This window comes from Cervus elaphus, chromosome 5 (genome assembly GCF_910594005.1).
Source record: "Cervus elaphus chromosome 5, mCerEla1.1, whole genome shotgun sequence".
NCBI lineage: Eukaryota > Metazoa > Chordata > Mammalia > Artiodactyla > Cervidae > Cervus > Cervus elaphus.
This window is the reverse complement of record NC_057819.1, coordinates 52,306,225-52,322,019: the sequence shown is the minus strand read 5'-3', so window position 1 is coordinate 52,322,019 and position 15,795 is coordinate 52,306,225. Positions and strand designations below refer to the sequence as shown.

At 43.8% G+C, this 15,795-nt stretch overlaps 2 protein-coding genes across 4 annotated transcripts in view; one reads left to right on the top strand and one right to left on the bottom strand.

The window, feature by feature from the left end:
- Nucleotides 1–10,494, bottom strand: part of MGST2 (microsomal glutathione S-transferase 2) — a 37,497-nt gene extending 27,003 nt beyond the window's left edge. Inside the window, exons 1-2 of one of the 3 annotated variants that reach the window (XM_043902461.1) lie at nucleotides 10,269–10,494; nucleotides 4,855–4,954 (exon numbers count right to left, since the gene is read on the bottom strand). In XM_043902461.1, coding sequence (XP_043758396.1) covers nucleotides 4,855–4,954; nucleotides 10,269–10,326 — 158 coding nt within the window. In that variant the 5' untranslated portion in view covers nucleotides 10,327–10,494. The remainder of the gene's footprint in view (nucleotides 1–4,854; nucleotides 4,955–10,268) is intronic. The other 2 variants (XM_043902463.1, XM_043902462.1) reach the window with 2 other exon arrangements.
- Nucleotides 5,333–6,328, top strand: LOC122695653 (ribosomal biogenesis factor-like). Its single transcript, XM_043905779.1, has 3 exons — nucleotides 5,333–5,345; nucleotides 6,010–6,146; nucleotides 6,254–6,328. The coding sequence occupies exons 1-3, from the start codon at nucleotides 5,333–5,335 to the stop codon at nucleotides 6,326–6,328; spliced, it is 225 nt and encodes a 74-aa protein (XP_043761714.1).
- Nucleotides 10,495–15,795: the final 5,301 nt, after the last annotated feature.

The window sequence follows — 15,795 nt, the reverse complement described above, 5'->3', positions numbered from 1 at the left end:
TACCTTACTCAAACTCTTCCAGAAAATTGCAGAAGAAGGTAAACTTCCAAACTCATTCTATGAGGCCACCATCACCCTAATTCCAAAACCAGAGAAAGATGCCACAAAAAAAGAAAACTACAGGCCAATATCACTGATGAACATAGATGCAAAAATCCTTAACAAAATTCTAGCAAACAGAATCCAACAACATATTAAAAAAATCATACACCACGACCAAGTGGGCTTTATCCCAGGAATGCAAGGATTCTTCAATATCCGCAAATCAATCAACGTAATACACCACATTAACAAATTGAAAGATAAAAACCATATGATTATCTCAATAGATGCAGAGAAAGCCTTTGACAAAATTCAACACTCATTTATGATTAAAACTCTCCAAAAAGCAGGAATAGAAGGAACATACCTCAACATTATAAAAGCCATATATGACAAACCCACAGCAAGCATCACCCTCAATGGTGAAAAATTGAAAGCATTCCCCCTGAAATCAGGAACAAGACAAGGGTGCCCACTGTCACCACTACTGTTCAACATAGTGTTGGAAGTTCTGGCCACAGCAATCAGAGCAGAAAAAGAAGTAAAAGGAATCCAGATAGGAAAAGAAGAAGTGAAACTCTCACTGTTTGCAGATGACATGATCCTCTACATAGAAAACCCTAAAGACTCTACCAGAAAATTACTAGAACTAATCAATGAATATAGTAAAGTTGCAGGATATAAAATTAACACACAGAAATCCCTTGCATTCCTATATACTAACAATGAGAAAACAGAAAGAGAAATTAAGGAAACAATACCATTCACCATTGCAACAAAAAGAATAAAATACTTAGGAGTATATCTACCTAAAGAAACAAAAGACCTATACATAGAAAACTATAAAACACTGATGAAAGAAATCAAAGAGGACACAAACAGATGGAGAAACATACCGTGTTCATGGATTGGAAGAATCAATATTGTCAAAATGGCTATTCTACCCAAAGCAATCTATAGATTCAATGCAATCCCTATCAAGCTACCAACGGTATTTTTCACAGAACTAGACCAAAGAATTTCACAATTTGTATGGAAATACAAAAAACCTCGAATAGCCAAAGTAATCTTGAGAAAGAAGAATGGAACTGGAGGAATCAACCTGCCTGACTTCAGACTCTACTACAAAGCCACAGTCATCAAGACAGTATGGTACTGGCACAAAGACAGAAATATAGATCAATGGAACAGAATAGAAAGCCCAGAGATAAATCCACGAACCTATGGACACCTTATCTTTGACAAAGGAGGCAAGGATATACAATGGAAAAAAGACAACCTCTTTAACAAGTGGTGCTGGGAAAACTGGTCAACCACTTGTAAAAGAATGAAACTAGAACACTTTCTAACACCATACACAAAAATAAACTCAAAATGGATTAAAGATCTAAATGTAAGACCAGAAACTATAAAACTCCTAGAGGAGAACATAGGCAAAACACTCTCTGACATAAATCACAGCAAGATCCTCTATGACCCACCTCCCAGAATATTGGAAATAAAAGCAAAACTAAACAAATGGGATCTAATGAAACTTAAAAGCTTTTGCACTACAAAGGAAACTATAAGTAAGGTGAAAAGACAGCCGTCAGATTGGGAGAAAATAATAGCAAATGAAGAAACAGACAAAGGATTAATCTCAAAAATATACAAGCAACTCCTGAAGCTCAATTCCAGAAAAATAAATGACCCAATCAAAAAATGGGCCAAAGAACTAAACAGACATTTCTCCAAAGAAGACATACAGATGGCTAACAAACACATGAAAAGGTGCTCAACATCACTCATTATTAGAGAAATGCAAATCAAAACCACAATGAGGTACCATTACACGCCAGTCAGGATGGCTGCTATCCAAAAGACTACAAGCAATAAATGCTGGAGAGGGTGTGGAGAAAAGGGAACCCTCTTACACTGTTGGTGGGAATGCAAACTAGTACAGCCACTATGGAAAACAGTGTGGAGATTCCTTAAAAAACTGGAAATAGAACTGCCATATGACCCAGCAATCCCACTTTTGGGCATACACACTGAGGAAACCAGATCTGAAAGAGACACGTGCACCCCAATGTTCATTGCAGCACTGTTTATAATAGCCAGGACATGGAAGCAACCTAGATGCCCATCAGCAGATGAATGGATAAGGAAGCTGTGGTACATATACACCATGGAATATTACTCAGCTGTCAAAAAGAATTCATTTGAATCAGTCCTAATGAGATGGATGAAACTGGAGCCCATTATACAGAGTAAAGTAAGCCAGAAAGATAAAGAACATTACAGCATACTAACACATATATATGGAATTTAGAAAGATGGTAATGATAACCCTATATGCAAAACAGAAAAAGAGACACAGAAATACAGAACAGACTTTTGAACTCTGTGGGAGAATGTGAGGGTGGGATGTTTCAAAAGAACAGCATGTATACTATCTATGGTGAAACAGATCACCAGCCCAGGTGGGATGCATGAGACAAGTGCTCGGGCCTGGTGCACTGGGAAGACCCAGAGGAGTCGGGTGAAGAGGGAGGTGGGAGGGGGGATCGGGATGGGGAATAAGTGTAAATCTATGGCTGATTCATATCAATGTATGACAAAACCCACTGAAATGTTGTGAAGTAATTAGCCTCCAACTAATAAAAAAATTTAAAAAAAAAAAAAAAAAAAAGCTTAACATTCAGAAAACTAAGATCATGGCATCCGGTCCCATCACTTCATGGCAAATAGATGGGGAAACAGTGGAAACAGTGGCTGACTTTATTTTGGGGGGCTCCAAAATCACTGCAGATGGTGACTGCAGCCATGAAATTAAAAGATGCTTACTCCTTGGAAGGAAAGTTATTACCAACCTAGACAGCGGATTAAAAAGCAGAGACATTACTTGGTCAATAAAGTTCCATCTAGTCAAGGCTATGCTTTTTCCAGTGGTCATGGATGTGAGAGTTGGACTATAAAGAAAGTTGAGCGCCAAAGAATTTATGCTTTTGAAGTGTGGTGTTGGAGAAGACTCTTGAGAGTCCCTTGGACTGCAAGGAGATCCAACCTTAGTCCATCCTGAAGCAGATCAGTCCTGGGTGTTCATTGGAAGAACTGATGTTGAAGCTGAAACTCCAATACTTTGGCCACCTGATGTGAAGAGCTGACTCATTTGAGAAGACCCTGAGGCTGGGAAAGATTGAGGGCAGGAGGAGAAGGAGATGACAGAGGATGAGATGGTTGTATGGCATCACCAACTCAATGGACATGGGTCTGGGTAAATTCTAGCAGTTGGTGATGGATAGAGAAGCCTGGCGTGCTGTGGTTCATGGGGTCGCATAGAGTCAGACAGGACTGAGCAACTAAACTGAACTGATAAGGTTTGTAACCTCACTTTATTTTCAGACTACAAACATACATTACCTTGCTAAAAAAATAAATATTACTTTTGGGATGTGGGACATATCATCACCAAATCAATACTCTCCACTTGATATAAAGATTCAAAGGTTAAAAAAATAATAATAATAAAGATTCAAAGGTAATGGAAGTGACTTCCTTATCATGTGTTTCAATGTTATTTAAAATCATACCTTGGGTATAAAGTTTCAGCCATGTTAGATTAATAACTCTAAAAATCTAGAGTTGTACACCATTGTACCTCTAGTCAACAATAATGTACTATCTACTCAACATTTTATAACAGGGTAGAGCTCATGCTACACATTCTTACCACATTAAAAAAAAATTTAAGCATGTCTATGCACCTCTTATACTACCAGTGGTATTCATCATACTTTTAAGCCTAGGAACCAGTGTGTACCATGCTCGTTGGAGCAATTTGATGGACAAGAGACCAATGTTGTCAGCTCAAGAGCCAAGTCTGACCCAAACTTATTCAAGACACAATAAAAAGCCTGAATAATTCCATAATCATTATATAAATCAAATCTCATAGTTTAAAATTTTTTCACACAAAAAAATCAGGTCTAGATCATTTTATAGGCAAACTTGAACAACTTTGAAGGAACACACTCTTCCAATCTGACTCAAATTCTTTGAGAAAATAATTCTCTCATTCATTCTGTGAGACTAATATAATCTTGATATCAAAATGAGCAAGGACCATACAAAAAAAAAAAGAAAAATTATAGTCCAACCTCTCTTATAAACAAAGTTGAAAATTCCCAAAGTATTAACAAAAGAATCAAGCAATGCATAAATGGTGATATGTGCAATGTTTTTAAAAGCATTTGGTTGGGGGAATTAAATATAAAGGGAGACCTAGCATCTTGCATCAGGCAGAGTCATGGTGGAACATTCTATGTGGATCTGAAAACAAGGAGCACAAGATGATCTTTAAAAAAAATACTAGGAATACAATGAAATAGCGTCCTTATTATTGCAGGTTTCTGGGTTTAGGAAATAGTCCATTGGCAGAGGATAATACTGACTTGCCTCTGCTTCAAAGTGGATAAGAAGAAATAAAGATTTTAGATAGAAAAGGGACAGCATAACTACTCCAACATGAGGCTACTGAACTCTCAGGGGGACCCCTCCAGGCTCTTGGACCAAACTGTCATGTTTAGAGACATATGGCAGTCCCTCCTCCGAGATTCCAGCTCTTTCCATGAATGGATCAGCTCAATTTGTACTGTGGGTGGGTAGAAACTCCATGCACTGACTACTTCAAGCCTCAAGGATCCTGAGAAGGGTCTTGGCCATAAAGAGTAGCTTGTTATAATGGCATATCTTCTCTGCGCATCTCTCCCCTAATTAGGAATTTTATGTACGTGGCTGGTCCATATTCCGGAAGGGAGAAGCATTACTCACTGTGCACGAAATATTCTCTCAAAATCTGGTGACCCAGAGACTGCTGGGGGCATAACTTTGTATTTCGATCTCGCCTTTCCTACCTGCATAGCAAAGTAACCTGCAAGTAAAAAGGAATGAACGTTAAAAATGCGGCACATCATTATTCATTAGTAAAATGCACGACCTACCTACTAAAATGTGAAAAATTTAAAAAGTTGGATCATACCAACTGAAAAAGGCAGACAGATGAGGATACAAAACAACTGAAATCCTCATACATCACTGGCGGGAATGTAAAATGGTACAACTGCCTTGGAAAACCATCTGGAATTTTTTAGTTAGACATATATTGAACATATGATTCAGTCAGTCCACAACTCGACATTTTCCCAAGAGAAATGAAATCATATGTCCATAGAAACACTTGTACACAGTAACAGCTAAAAATCAGGAACAGCTTGCTGACGGTTAACTTTATACGTCAACAAGGCTAACCATGGTGCCCAGTTGTTTGGTCAACACCAGTCCAGATATTGCTGTGAAGATAATTTTTCAGAGGTGATGAACATTTACATCAGTAGACTTTGAATAAAACAAATTATCCTGCCTATTGGCATGGGCCTTACCCATTCAGTTAAAGGCCCTAAGGGAAAAGCTTGAGGTCCCCCAAAGAGGAAGAGAGTTTTGCCTTCCTTTGGACCAAGACTGCAACATCAGTTCTTTTTTTTTTTTCTGCCACACCATGTGGCATGTGGGATCTTAGTTCCCCGAGCAGGAATCAAACCCATGTCCCCTGCATTGGAGCACAGATTCTTAACTACTGGACCACCAGGGAAGTCCCAGCAACTTCAGTTCTTGTTGCAATTTCCAGTCTTGCAACAGATCCTGCAAATTTCAGACTTTCCAGCCCCAACTGTTGTAAGAGCCAATCTTTTAAAGCAGATGGATGAGAGTGTGTATGTGTATCATATAGGTTCTGTTTCTCTGGAGAACCCTGACTAACATAAATGTCTATCAACAAGTGAGTGGATAAACAATTTGTGGTGTATCCATACAACAAGATACTACTCAACAATAAAAAGTAATGAACTACTAATAAACAACAAGGGGGAATCTCAGAACAGCTATGCAGAATGAGGCGCGTGCAGATGGCGTCACCTGGAACTTGAGCAGCTTCACGAGAATCAGAGGCCAAGGACAAACTAAGAGAGCAGAAGTCCAGGCATGTACTCCACATAGTCAACCAAAAAAACTTTCAGGTTAAAGATAAAGCAAAACTAGCTACCACCGATCTTAAAGAGAGAAACACTGTGAGTGATGAAAAAGTTAACAGAGTGAATAAAGCTTTTGTGGATATACAAAAGGAAGCCACACACACGTCTCAAAGGGCCTTCCTCTTGAACCTCTGCAGAAACAGCTGATTCCTCAGCAAGGTCATGAAAACAAACCAGTTAATGTTGATGAAGCTACAAGTTTGATGGCGCAAGTGTAATACACTGGTGATGCATCAAATTCCCTCAAATGACCAATAATTTAAATGTTTTATACCAAAAAACTATGCTGAATGAAAGAGGCAAGACCCTTCCCCCTCAAAAAAAGGTACTACTGTATAAGGTTATTTGCACAAAGTTCTCAGAAATACAAATGAATTTGCAGTGACATAAAGCAGGTCAGTAATTGCCTGGAGATGAGGAGGGCAGGAGGTGAGGGGGGTCACAAGAAAACTTGGGGATGATGGTTCCCTATATGACTCAGTTTCCCTATTATGAAATAATTATGACTTTCTCATCCTTCATTTGCTGCATGGAAAATACATTAGATTATCAAGCCCTGATGCCTGGAATCACCTGCTTCTGATGATCAGTTCTATAACCTTCTTTCCTTTAGACCTACACTTCCTCCTTGTCGACAGTTATCACCACTTGTCCTCTCTCTCTCTCTTTTCACCCCTGAACTAACTTCTGGGGTCTCTTTATTTCTCTTCAAATTATTTCCTCCAGTTTCACTTTCTTACCAGTTCTCTCCAACACTACACTGGCCTCCCTTACTTCAGTACCTCAATATCCATTTCCTACTTGCTCATGTTTTAAACATAATTTCCTTTTCCACACCAAGTATGCAGCTCCAGTGTCTCACTGTGTGACAGGCTTAGGGACCACGTGTTTCCTCCTGACACATGGTACAATCTCCTCTCCAACAAGAAGTCAGTAAATATTGGACCTGGTCAAGTAAGGTTCTCACAGCTGGCCACCGCCCTTCCCCTTCATTCCCCTTAGAATTACCTTATAGCTTCTAAGTCCTGACAGCCCTGCAAATGAAGGAGAAGGCAATGGCACCCCACTCCAGGACTCTTGCCTGGAAAATCCCATGGACGGAGAAGCCTGGTAGGCTGCAGTCCACGGGGTCGCAAAGAGTCGGACACAACTGAGCGACTTCACTTTCACTTTTCACTTTCATGCATTGGAGAAGGAAATGGCAACCCACTCCAGTGTTCTTGCCTGAAGAATCCCAGGGACGGGGGAGCCTGGTGGGCTGCTGTCTATGGGGTGGCACAGAGTCGGACACGACTGAAGCGACTTAGCAGCAGCAGCAGCAGCAGGATTTAAAAGCTATAGCTGAACATCTAAGTGTGTAGACACTTAGGACTGGCATCTTTCTCATTCAGACTGTAGTCATATCACTAAAGTCTAGGGGGCAGAGTGAAAATAAGAGTGGGATTGGGCATTAATGGTTTCCGACTCTGGGCTAAGCCTTGTCAAGGCATCATAAATCTGGAGAGACCAATGGCTCACGGCATCAGCTGGAAATCTGTCCATGGAGGGGAAAACTGAGATTTGGCCATCCTGGACCTCGTTACTGTTGCTTTTAACTGGGTCCACAGCCTCAGAGAAAACAGGAGTCAAGTCTCTTTGTTTCCATGTGTAAAATGGAAACAAAGAAAGTGTGCTTCTAGATTTATATCAGCAATCGTTTCCCTATGGGCTTCCCTGGTGGCTCAAAAGTTAAAGAATCTGCCTGCAATGTGGGAGACCTGAAGTCAATCCCTGGGTTGGGAAGATCCCCTGGAGGAGGGCATGGCAACCCACTCCAGTATTCTTGCCTGGAGAATCACCATGGACAGAGGAACCTGGTGGGTTACAGTCATGGGGTTGAAAAACCCCGTCCACCCTCAGGAAGGAGGACCCCATTGCACCAGCTCTAGTCCCAGGGAGTCTCATGTCAGGGCCTTCAGAGAGACCGTGGCTGTCACTGAGCAACATGACAAGGGTGAAAAGGCTATTTCACCCCTTTTTCCGGAGCACTTCCTTTTTATTTCCCTTCCTGTGAGTTGTTTAAAAACTACTTGACAATGAGCTCCTTTGGCTTTGACTGTTTTTTCCCTTCCCTCCCTCTCTCCAGGGGGACACATGTATGCTGGGGAAAGTGAATCAAGACCTCTCGTCCTGCCCTGCCAGCCGCAGCTGGACTTCTCACCGCACGTCTGCCTCTCGATCCAGCAGAAACTCCTCTCTGTGGGGAAGCGGTCAAGTGAAATGACCACGCTGGGTGCCAATGCTGGACCAAGCACCCTGGTGGCACCCCCTCCCAGGGTCCTGTCTAACATTCTTTGCTGAAGACCCTGAAGGACAGAATTTCCTGGCCAAGGGCACCCAGCTGGTAAGTGGCTGGACCAGAGGTTGTGAGTCTGTCTGTGTCCAGCCTTGCGCTGCTTCTGCTACAGCCCAGTGCTGTCCATCTCCATAAACACCAGGCTTCGGCTAAGCAATGAGTCTGGTTCTTCATGCCAACTGCCTCTCTCCCTTCCTCCCTGTTCTGTCTCCCACCCCTCTCCACTTGTCCACCGTCATTAAACATTCCTGGTCCACCACCAACCACCACTGGCCCAGTCTCCTCTTCCCAGCCCAGCTGCCTGAACTTCACACTGCAATTCACGCTGTCCCTGGCACCCGCCAGCAAACAGAGCCTCTGAGTGGGGAAGGCAGAGGCGGAGTCAGCCTGGGGACACGCATGGACCTGCCTCTGTGCCCTCTTCAGGGCCGGGACCTGGGCACACGCGGGGTGGATAGTGCCTATGTGTGGGTCTATGTGAACCAGAGCTTCAGACCTAAGTGATGCTTAGCTGGCAGTAAGCATTCTACTTTACTGTAAAAAAGAGGTCAATCAAACCACAAACTGTGTGTCTTAAAGTATGATGTTCTCATAAATTCACAAAAACAGACTCGCTGGCAGGTTTTCCTGTTGGGTGTGCGTGCAGGCTGGACTCAGTCCTAAACCATTGCGCCTCTGGAGCTCAGGGCCGAGCAGTCCACAGCTCCGCCCCATTTCCTGGTACAAGCACACTGGGGGAAATTAACAAAGGTGACTTGATAAAGAAGTCTTGCTTGCCAAGGCTCAGACACTTTCCCCCAGTTTGCATGCTAAGGAAGCATGTGCCTAAAATAATAGGAATTGAGCAAAAGTGACGCCAGAGGAGAAAAAGCCTCTATTCAAGCAGGCGATCAGGATACTGAATAATCCTAATGGGAAGGCACTTTAAAATTTAGAATGAACTGCTTAATCTGAAGCTCGTATTTTTGCAGGAACTTTTTTTGTGTGTGTACCTGATAACCATACCTGCCCTAGGCAGCTTATTTAGGAAACACAGGGCTCGAGAAATCACAGCCATGATTTGTAAGCAAGGTACAATGTTCCCTTTGGAACACTCCTAATTAATATTTAGAGCCCACTTGGCCCAGGTTCAGTCAAAGAGGGCTGTGGGTTGTAACCACAGATGATGCAGACTCTCTGGGCTTGCAGGGCCCACCATGGCCCCGTAGGGAGAACTTAGAGAGAAGTAACCCCCAGAATGTTCTAAATCTTTGCCTGTCTCCTGGTGACCCTGGGTGCTCTGCAGGGCCCCCAGGCCCCCAGTAAGTGAGTACAAACCCCAAACCCTTCCCCGTCCCTCTAACACACACACACACACACACACACACACACACACACACACACCCCAGGATGCTTATAAACCCCAAGCCCTTCCCCCTCCAACACACACACACACACACACACACATACACACACCAGGATGCTTACAAACCCCAAACCCTTCCCCGTCCCTTTAACACACACACACACACACACACACACACACACACACACCAGGATGCTTACAAACCCCAAGCCCTTCCTCCAACACACACACACACACACACACACACACACACACACACACACACCAGGATGCTTACAAACCCAAACCCTCCCCCTTCCAACACACACACACACACCAGGACACTTACAAACCCAAACCCTCCCCCCTCACTGTAACACACACACACACATACACACACACACCAGGACGCTTACAAACCCCAAACCCTCCCCCCTCCCTATAACACACACGCTCACGCACACACACACACACACACACCCCACCCTAGAACGCTTACTTTGCTGACAGGCTGAGAGGACAGAGAGTGCAGCCAGCAATATCGAATTCCCTGCCATCTTTCCTGGGGAATGTTCTGGTTCACAGAACTATTTGCAGAATAGTTCCTGTTAGAGGAAGGGCGACTTTTGATTTTGCAACGTTGACCTGCCTTATAGGGTCAGCTGAGCTGAGAAAAGGGAAAAAAAAAAAAGAAGGAGGTTCAAACTGGCTGCGTGACCTTTGCTCTGGAAGAGGAATCAGGAAGGCAGGCGGGCCCAGGCTGTCAATCAAAGATCAAAGCTCTCGGCCTGGATCGGGCGCTGCTTCCCAAACCTGCTTCCTGTCCCTGAGCTCCGACCTCCGCCTTTAGCCCTCAAGCAGCAGCAGTACCCTGCAGTCAAACCACCTTCTCAGCCAACTCAAAAACAATCCCCAGTCCCTCTCTTTCAACCTCTGGGCCGCTTAGTCCCCTCCCTGGATCCAAGGCCTCCTAAGATCTTTCACACCTCCTGTGGAAAAAGAGAGCAGGTGGAAGATTTTATTTAATCCCATTGAGATTTACACAGCAATTTAAACTGATTGTAACTTTATTCCTTAGTAAATGACAGATCCAGGATTTGAACTCACGCACAGTTTCCCAAGGTGGCCTGAGCCCTGAACCAGGCTGCCTCCCACTGTCACCTCAACTCTCCCGTGATCATGCTGACCTTAAATTTTTTTGTTATAATTGACATATATCATTATTAGTTTCTGATGTATAACATAATGATTTGATACATGTGTATATTGCAAAATTATCTCCATAATAGGTTTTAGGTTCAGTTCAGTCACTCAGTCGTGTCCGACTCTTTGCGACCCCGTGGACTGCAGCATGCCAGGCTTCCCTGTCCATCATCTACTCCCAGAGCTTGCTCAAACTCATGTCCATAGAGTCAGTGATGCCACCCAACCATCTCATCCTCTGTTGTCCCCTTCTCTTCCCGCCTTCAATCTTTCCCAGCATCAGGGTTTTTACAAATGAGTCTGTTCTTCACATCAGGTGGCCAAAGTATTGGAGTTTCATAGGTTAGCGTCCGTTATGTTGAAACCTCACAACTCAGATTGGGACTTGAATCCCCTGTCTTTTCAGTGGGCTCACACTCCTGGTCTCAGGAATTTAATGAAGCTCAGGTTCTTTGTGTCTTATTGCAGAAAGAATTCAGGGAGAGATAAAATGATAGGTAAGAAGTGGAATCATTTAGACATCTCATGGTCAGTATGCAGTCCATTTCAGAAGATGAGAACAGCCTTGGGAGAAACACACTCCATCGTCAAAGTGTGGGCCATCTCAGAAGACGAGAGGCCCTGAAACATGGAGTGATTAGTTTTCATGGGCTGGGTAATTTCATAGGCTCATGAGTGAGAGGATTATCCCAACTATCTTGAAGGAACTGGGTCAGAACCCATTTTTGGCCTTTTATGGTTGTCCTTAGAACTGTCATGGCACTGGTGGGCGTGTCATTTAGCATATGCTAACGTACTACAATGAGCATATAATTGAGGCTCAAGGTCTATAATTCCCCTACATACAAACCTTCAAGTTGTGAACTTTCAAACATGAGAACATGGAGCTTACTAATAAAGACCTGATGGAATTGGAGGCAGAGAGAAGAGAGACAAGAGCAAGAAGAAGGAACAGAAGAACCAAAGAGATTCATGAGGAAGGGAAGGGAAAGGAGAATTTTTTTATTTGAGGAGGTATCTTTAGTTCCTGAGGCACAAGACCTGAAGGGATAGCAGTGCACGAAGCTTTCAGCAGCTGCTCAGCATGCAATCTGCTGCTACTGTGTCATCTATGGCGAGAGAAAAGAGCTATGACCCAGACATCACTGGACCATTTTCCCAAGAGAGTAGATACAGTTGAACCCAGCAAGGATCCAGGGCCTGTGCCGTCAACATCAGGTGTGAATGAAATTGCCGCTTGCCCTCCGTCTCCTATTGCTGACGACCCTTCAGCTCTACCATCTCCCACCCCTTCTCCCTCCTCCAGTCAATAACTCTCGCCTGCTCACTCGACGCCAGCCCCTGTGTGCCAGCTGTTGTTCTGTACTACTGGATTTTTTGAGTTTTTGAGTAAGATTTAAAATATCTTATTTATTTTTTATGTTTTTTATGTATCATTTGTATGAAAAGCATTATCAACCTATTACAGTGCAGTATCATATAACCGATTGTGTTAGGTACCTAGACCAGCTTTGTTGGACTTACAAACAAATTGGACTTACGAACGCACTCTCAGAATAGAAACTCGTTCACATGGAAGGGACTTACTGTACTGGAAGTCAAATCTTATACCACGTTGGGCCTCGTTGGTTCTAATCAGTTTCTGCGTATCCAATGGCTGTGTTGTTTTTCTAAAGATTATTCCCTGCCCCCTTCCCTCCTGCTTCAGCCTCACATAATTACAATTTTTCTTGTGCTGAGAACTTTTATAGCCTACTTTCTTAGCAACTTTCAAATATACAGTACAGAATTGTTACCTATAGTCTTCATTCTGTCCATTGCATCCCCCAGGACTTATTTATGTTATCACTGGAAGTTTGTACCACTAGGATGTACATTCTGAGAAGGAAAAGGGCCCTTGAGGGAAAAAGTAGGTCAATATTTTTATGTAGTAAACACAGCACACACGGTCTCCACGCCAGTCCAGGGCCTCTCCATCGCCAGAGCAACATCCCACACCACCCGCTAGAGCTGTCCTTCCACACCTGGTGGCTTCTTCTGCAGAACCTATTCATCACAGCTCCTCCTCTCTGTCAACACAATTATTTCATTCTTTTCTTATAAACACGTTTTAAACACCTATTTATTATTTATTTGGCCGCACCGGGTCTTAGCTGTGGCTGCAGGACCTTAAGTGCCACATATGGACTCTTAGTTGCTGTGTGTGCAATCTAGTCTGTTGACCAGGGATCGAACCCAGGTCCCTTGCATTGGGAGCATGGAGTCTTAGCCACTGGATCGCCAGGGAAGTCCCTTGTTTTGCTCTTTATAAAGATTTAGCTTCCCTATTAGTCGCCCATAAAAAGGAACACATTTGAGTTAGTTGTGGTGAGGTGGATGAACCCTAGAGCCTATTACACAGAGTGAAGTAAGTCAGAAAGAGAAAAATAAATATCAGATATTAACGCATATATATGGAATCTTGACAGACGGTACTGATAAACCTACTTGCAAGGCAGGAAGAGAGGCACAGAGAAACACTGCTGGCCACAGTGGGGGAAGAAGAAGGTGACCAAACCGAGAGAGTAGCACCGAAACATACACATGAATAATGTTACCGTCAGTCACTCAGTGGTGTCCTACTCTTTGCCACACCATGGACTGTAGCCCCTGGACTCCTCTGTCCGTGGGATTCTCCAGGCAAGGAAACTGGAGTGGGTTGCCATTTCCTCCTCCAGGGGATCTTCCTGACCCAGGGATCGAACCTGAGTCTCCTGAATTGCAGGCAGATTCTTTGCCATCTAGAGCTACCAGAGAAGCCGAAACATATACATTACCGTGTATAAAATAGACAGCTAGTGGGAAGTTGCCGTATAACACAGGGATCTCAACCCAGTGCTCTGTAACAACCTAGAGGGATAGGATGGGCTGGAGGGGTGGGAGGGAGGTAGAGAGGGAGGGGATATATGTATATACTTATGACTGGTTCACGTTGTGTGCCAGAAACCAACACAACATTGTAAAGCAATTACCTTCCAATTCAAAGTTTAAAAATAAAAGGGGGATTTGACTTCCCGTGAAACAAAGATGAGGTCCCTTCCTTGTCCCACACTTCAGCTCACTTAGAGGGAGCCCAGCGCCCGTGGGAAAGCCAGTGTGTCTCAGCCCCACCGAAGCCAACACCTGGGCTCCCAGCCCAGACACTTAGGGATGACACACCCTCGGTCAGGAGTTGAAACTCACTTTGATAAGATGGGCCAATGAGATCTGGAGGGAAATTTAAATGAGATAGGGCTGCTTTAAGGATTGATTTATTCATAGGTAACACTTATAAAGTACTTAAAAACAGCACACGGTGGGTTCCTGCCGGCATTAGAGCCGGCCTTCTCTGCTACCAACAGGCCCTCAGCAGAGACAGAAAACGTACCAGCATCCCACGGATGCCCAGAAACAGAATGATCACAATTATCAAGGACCATAATACTCCTGACAGAAAACCAGCCCCGGTAAGGATTTCCAAGTGCTTAATGTTTATTACATTCTCTTGCTGAAAGTCCTGACCGATTCTTCAAAGCTCAGATAAACCACACTTGAGAAGTTATGCCCCAACCTACACTTGGCAAACATCTAGGGAACTGTAGCAGTCCTGCAAAACATTTTCTCCCCCTTCAGAAGCCGTAGACTCCGCTCTGTGGCCCTGGGTGTGGAAACCAAGCTACAGAGGGCCGCGGCGTTTCCCCGTCGAGGAGACCTTTGCCCTGGGATGGGCAGGGTGCGGGCAGAGGGTTACAGTCCCTTACATCAAGCCTGGGGCAGAAACTGCCAGTTATCCAGCACCTGGATGTCCCATCCGGGCTCAAAGACAGAAACAAAAGGGGAGCAGAAAGGAGAGGAAGCTAAAGACCAGTCCCGGGGGTTGCGCAGTGAAAAGAACACAAACTTTGAGCTAGTGATCTAGGCTCACATCCCTGTATGGTGTTGTTGAGTTGCTAAAGGTTCCCCAACCTGTTTTCTCAAAAGGAAACAATAGGCCCAACCACACAGGTCCCTCAGACCGAGTAACGAAATAATGTGCAGGAAGCAAACAGCTTAGAACCTGGCACGTGGTAGGGCACCCACGAGGTCTCTCTGGCATCCCCCCCACGCCCTCAGGCCTGGTGGACTCACAAGAGACAAGATCTATTTGTCAGGAAGGCTTGGGTACAAAGCAGCGATGATCAAGGAATACTGATCTAATGATCAGTATTATAATTATATAATATCAGTATTATAATTTCCCGGAAGAATGGAAACAGCACTTGAATTGCTTCAAAAACAGCTTTTGACAGTTACAGGAGGTCTGAACCTGAGTTGTCTAAATTTTCCATAAATCTTCGGAAAGGATAAAGTAACGCAGAATCCAGAGACTGGGGAGGGGAATTGGAAATTCCCACAGACAATCCCCAGCACAGGCAGCCCTCCACACACACACACACACACACACACACACACTCACGCCCTACACACCCACATATTCATAAATACACACTAACACACACATATAATCACAGACTCATATATACCCACTCAGTCACACACATGCACATTCTAACCTCATGTCCCCGAAGGGGATTTGTAAACTGAATGTTTGGACCCCAGGACACATATGCTCACAAAAACAGCAAGTGGCATTGTTTTCACGTGGCCTCAAGTTAAAGAAAAATTTAACCCGTAAGTGAAAATTTTAACCTATAAGCCAAAATGTTAACCCATGCTGCATACTGGCAACTGAATAACAACCGCAGAAGGAACTAACATTTTTCATTTGTCTCTTTTGTTTAATAATTATTAATTAAAAAAAAAAA

Bases quoted from the DNA above. Each gene is read 5' to 3' on its own strand.
- LOC122695653 (XM_043905779.1), top strand. The intron at 6,147-6,253 runs GTGAGTGATGAA...CTGCAGAAACAG, and splicing joins ATCTTAAAGAGAGAAACACT to CTGATTCCTCAGCAAGGTCA.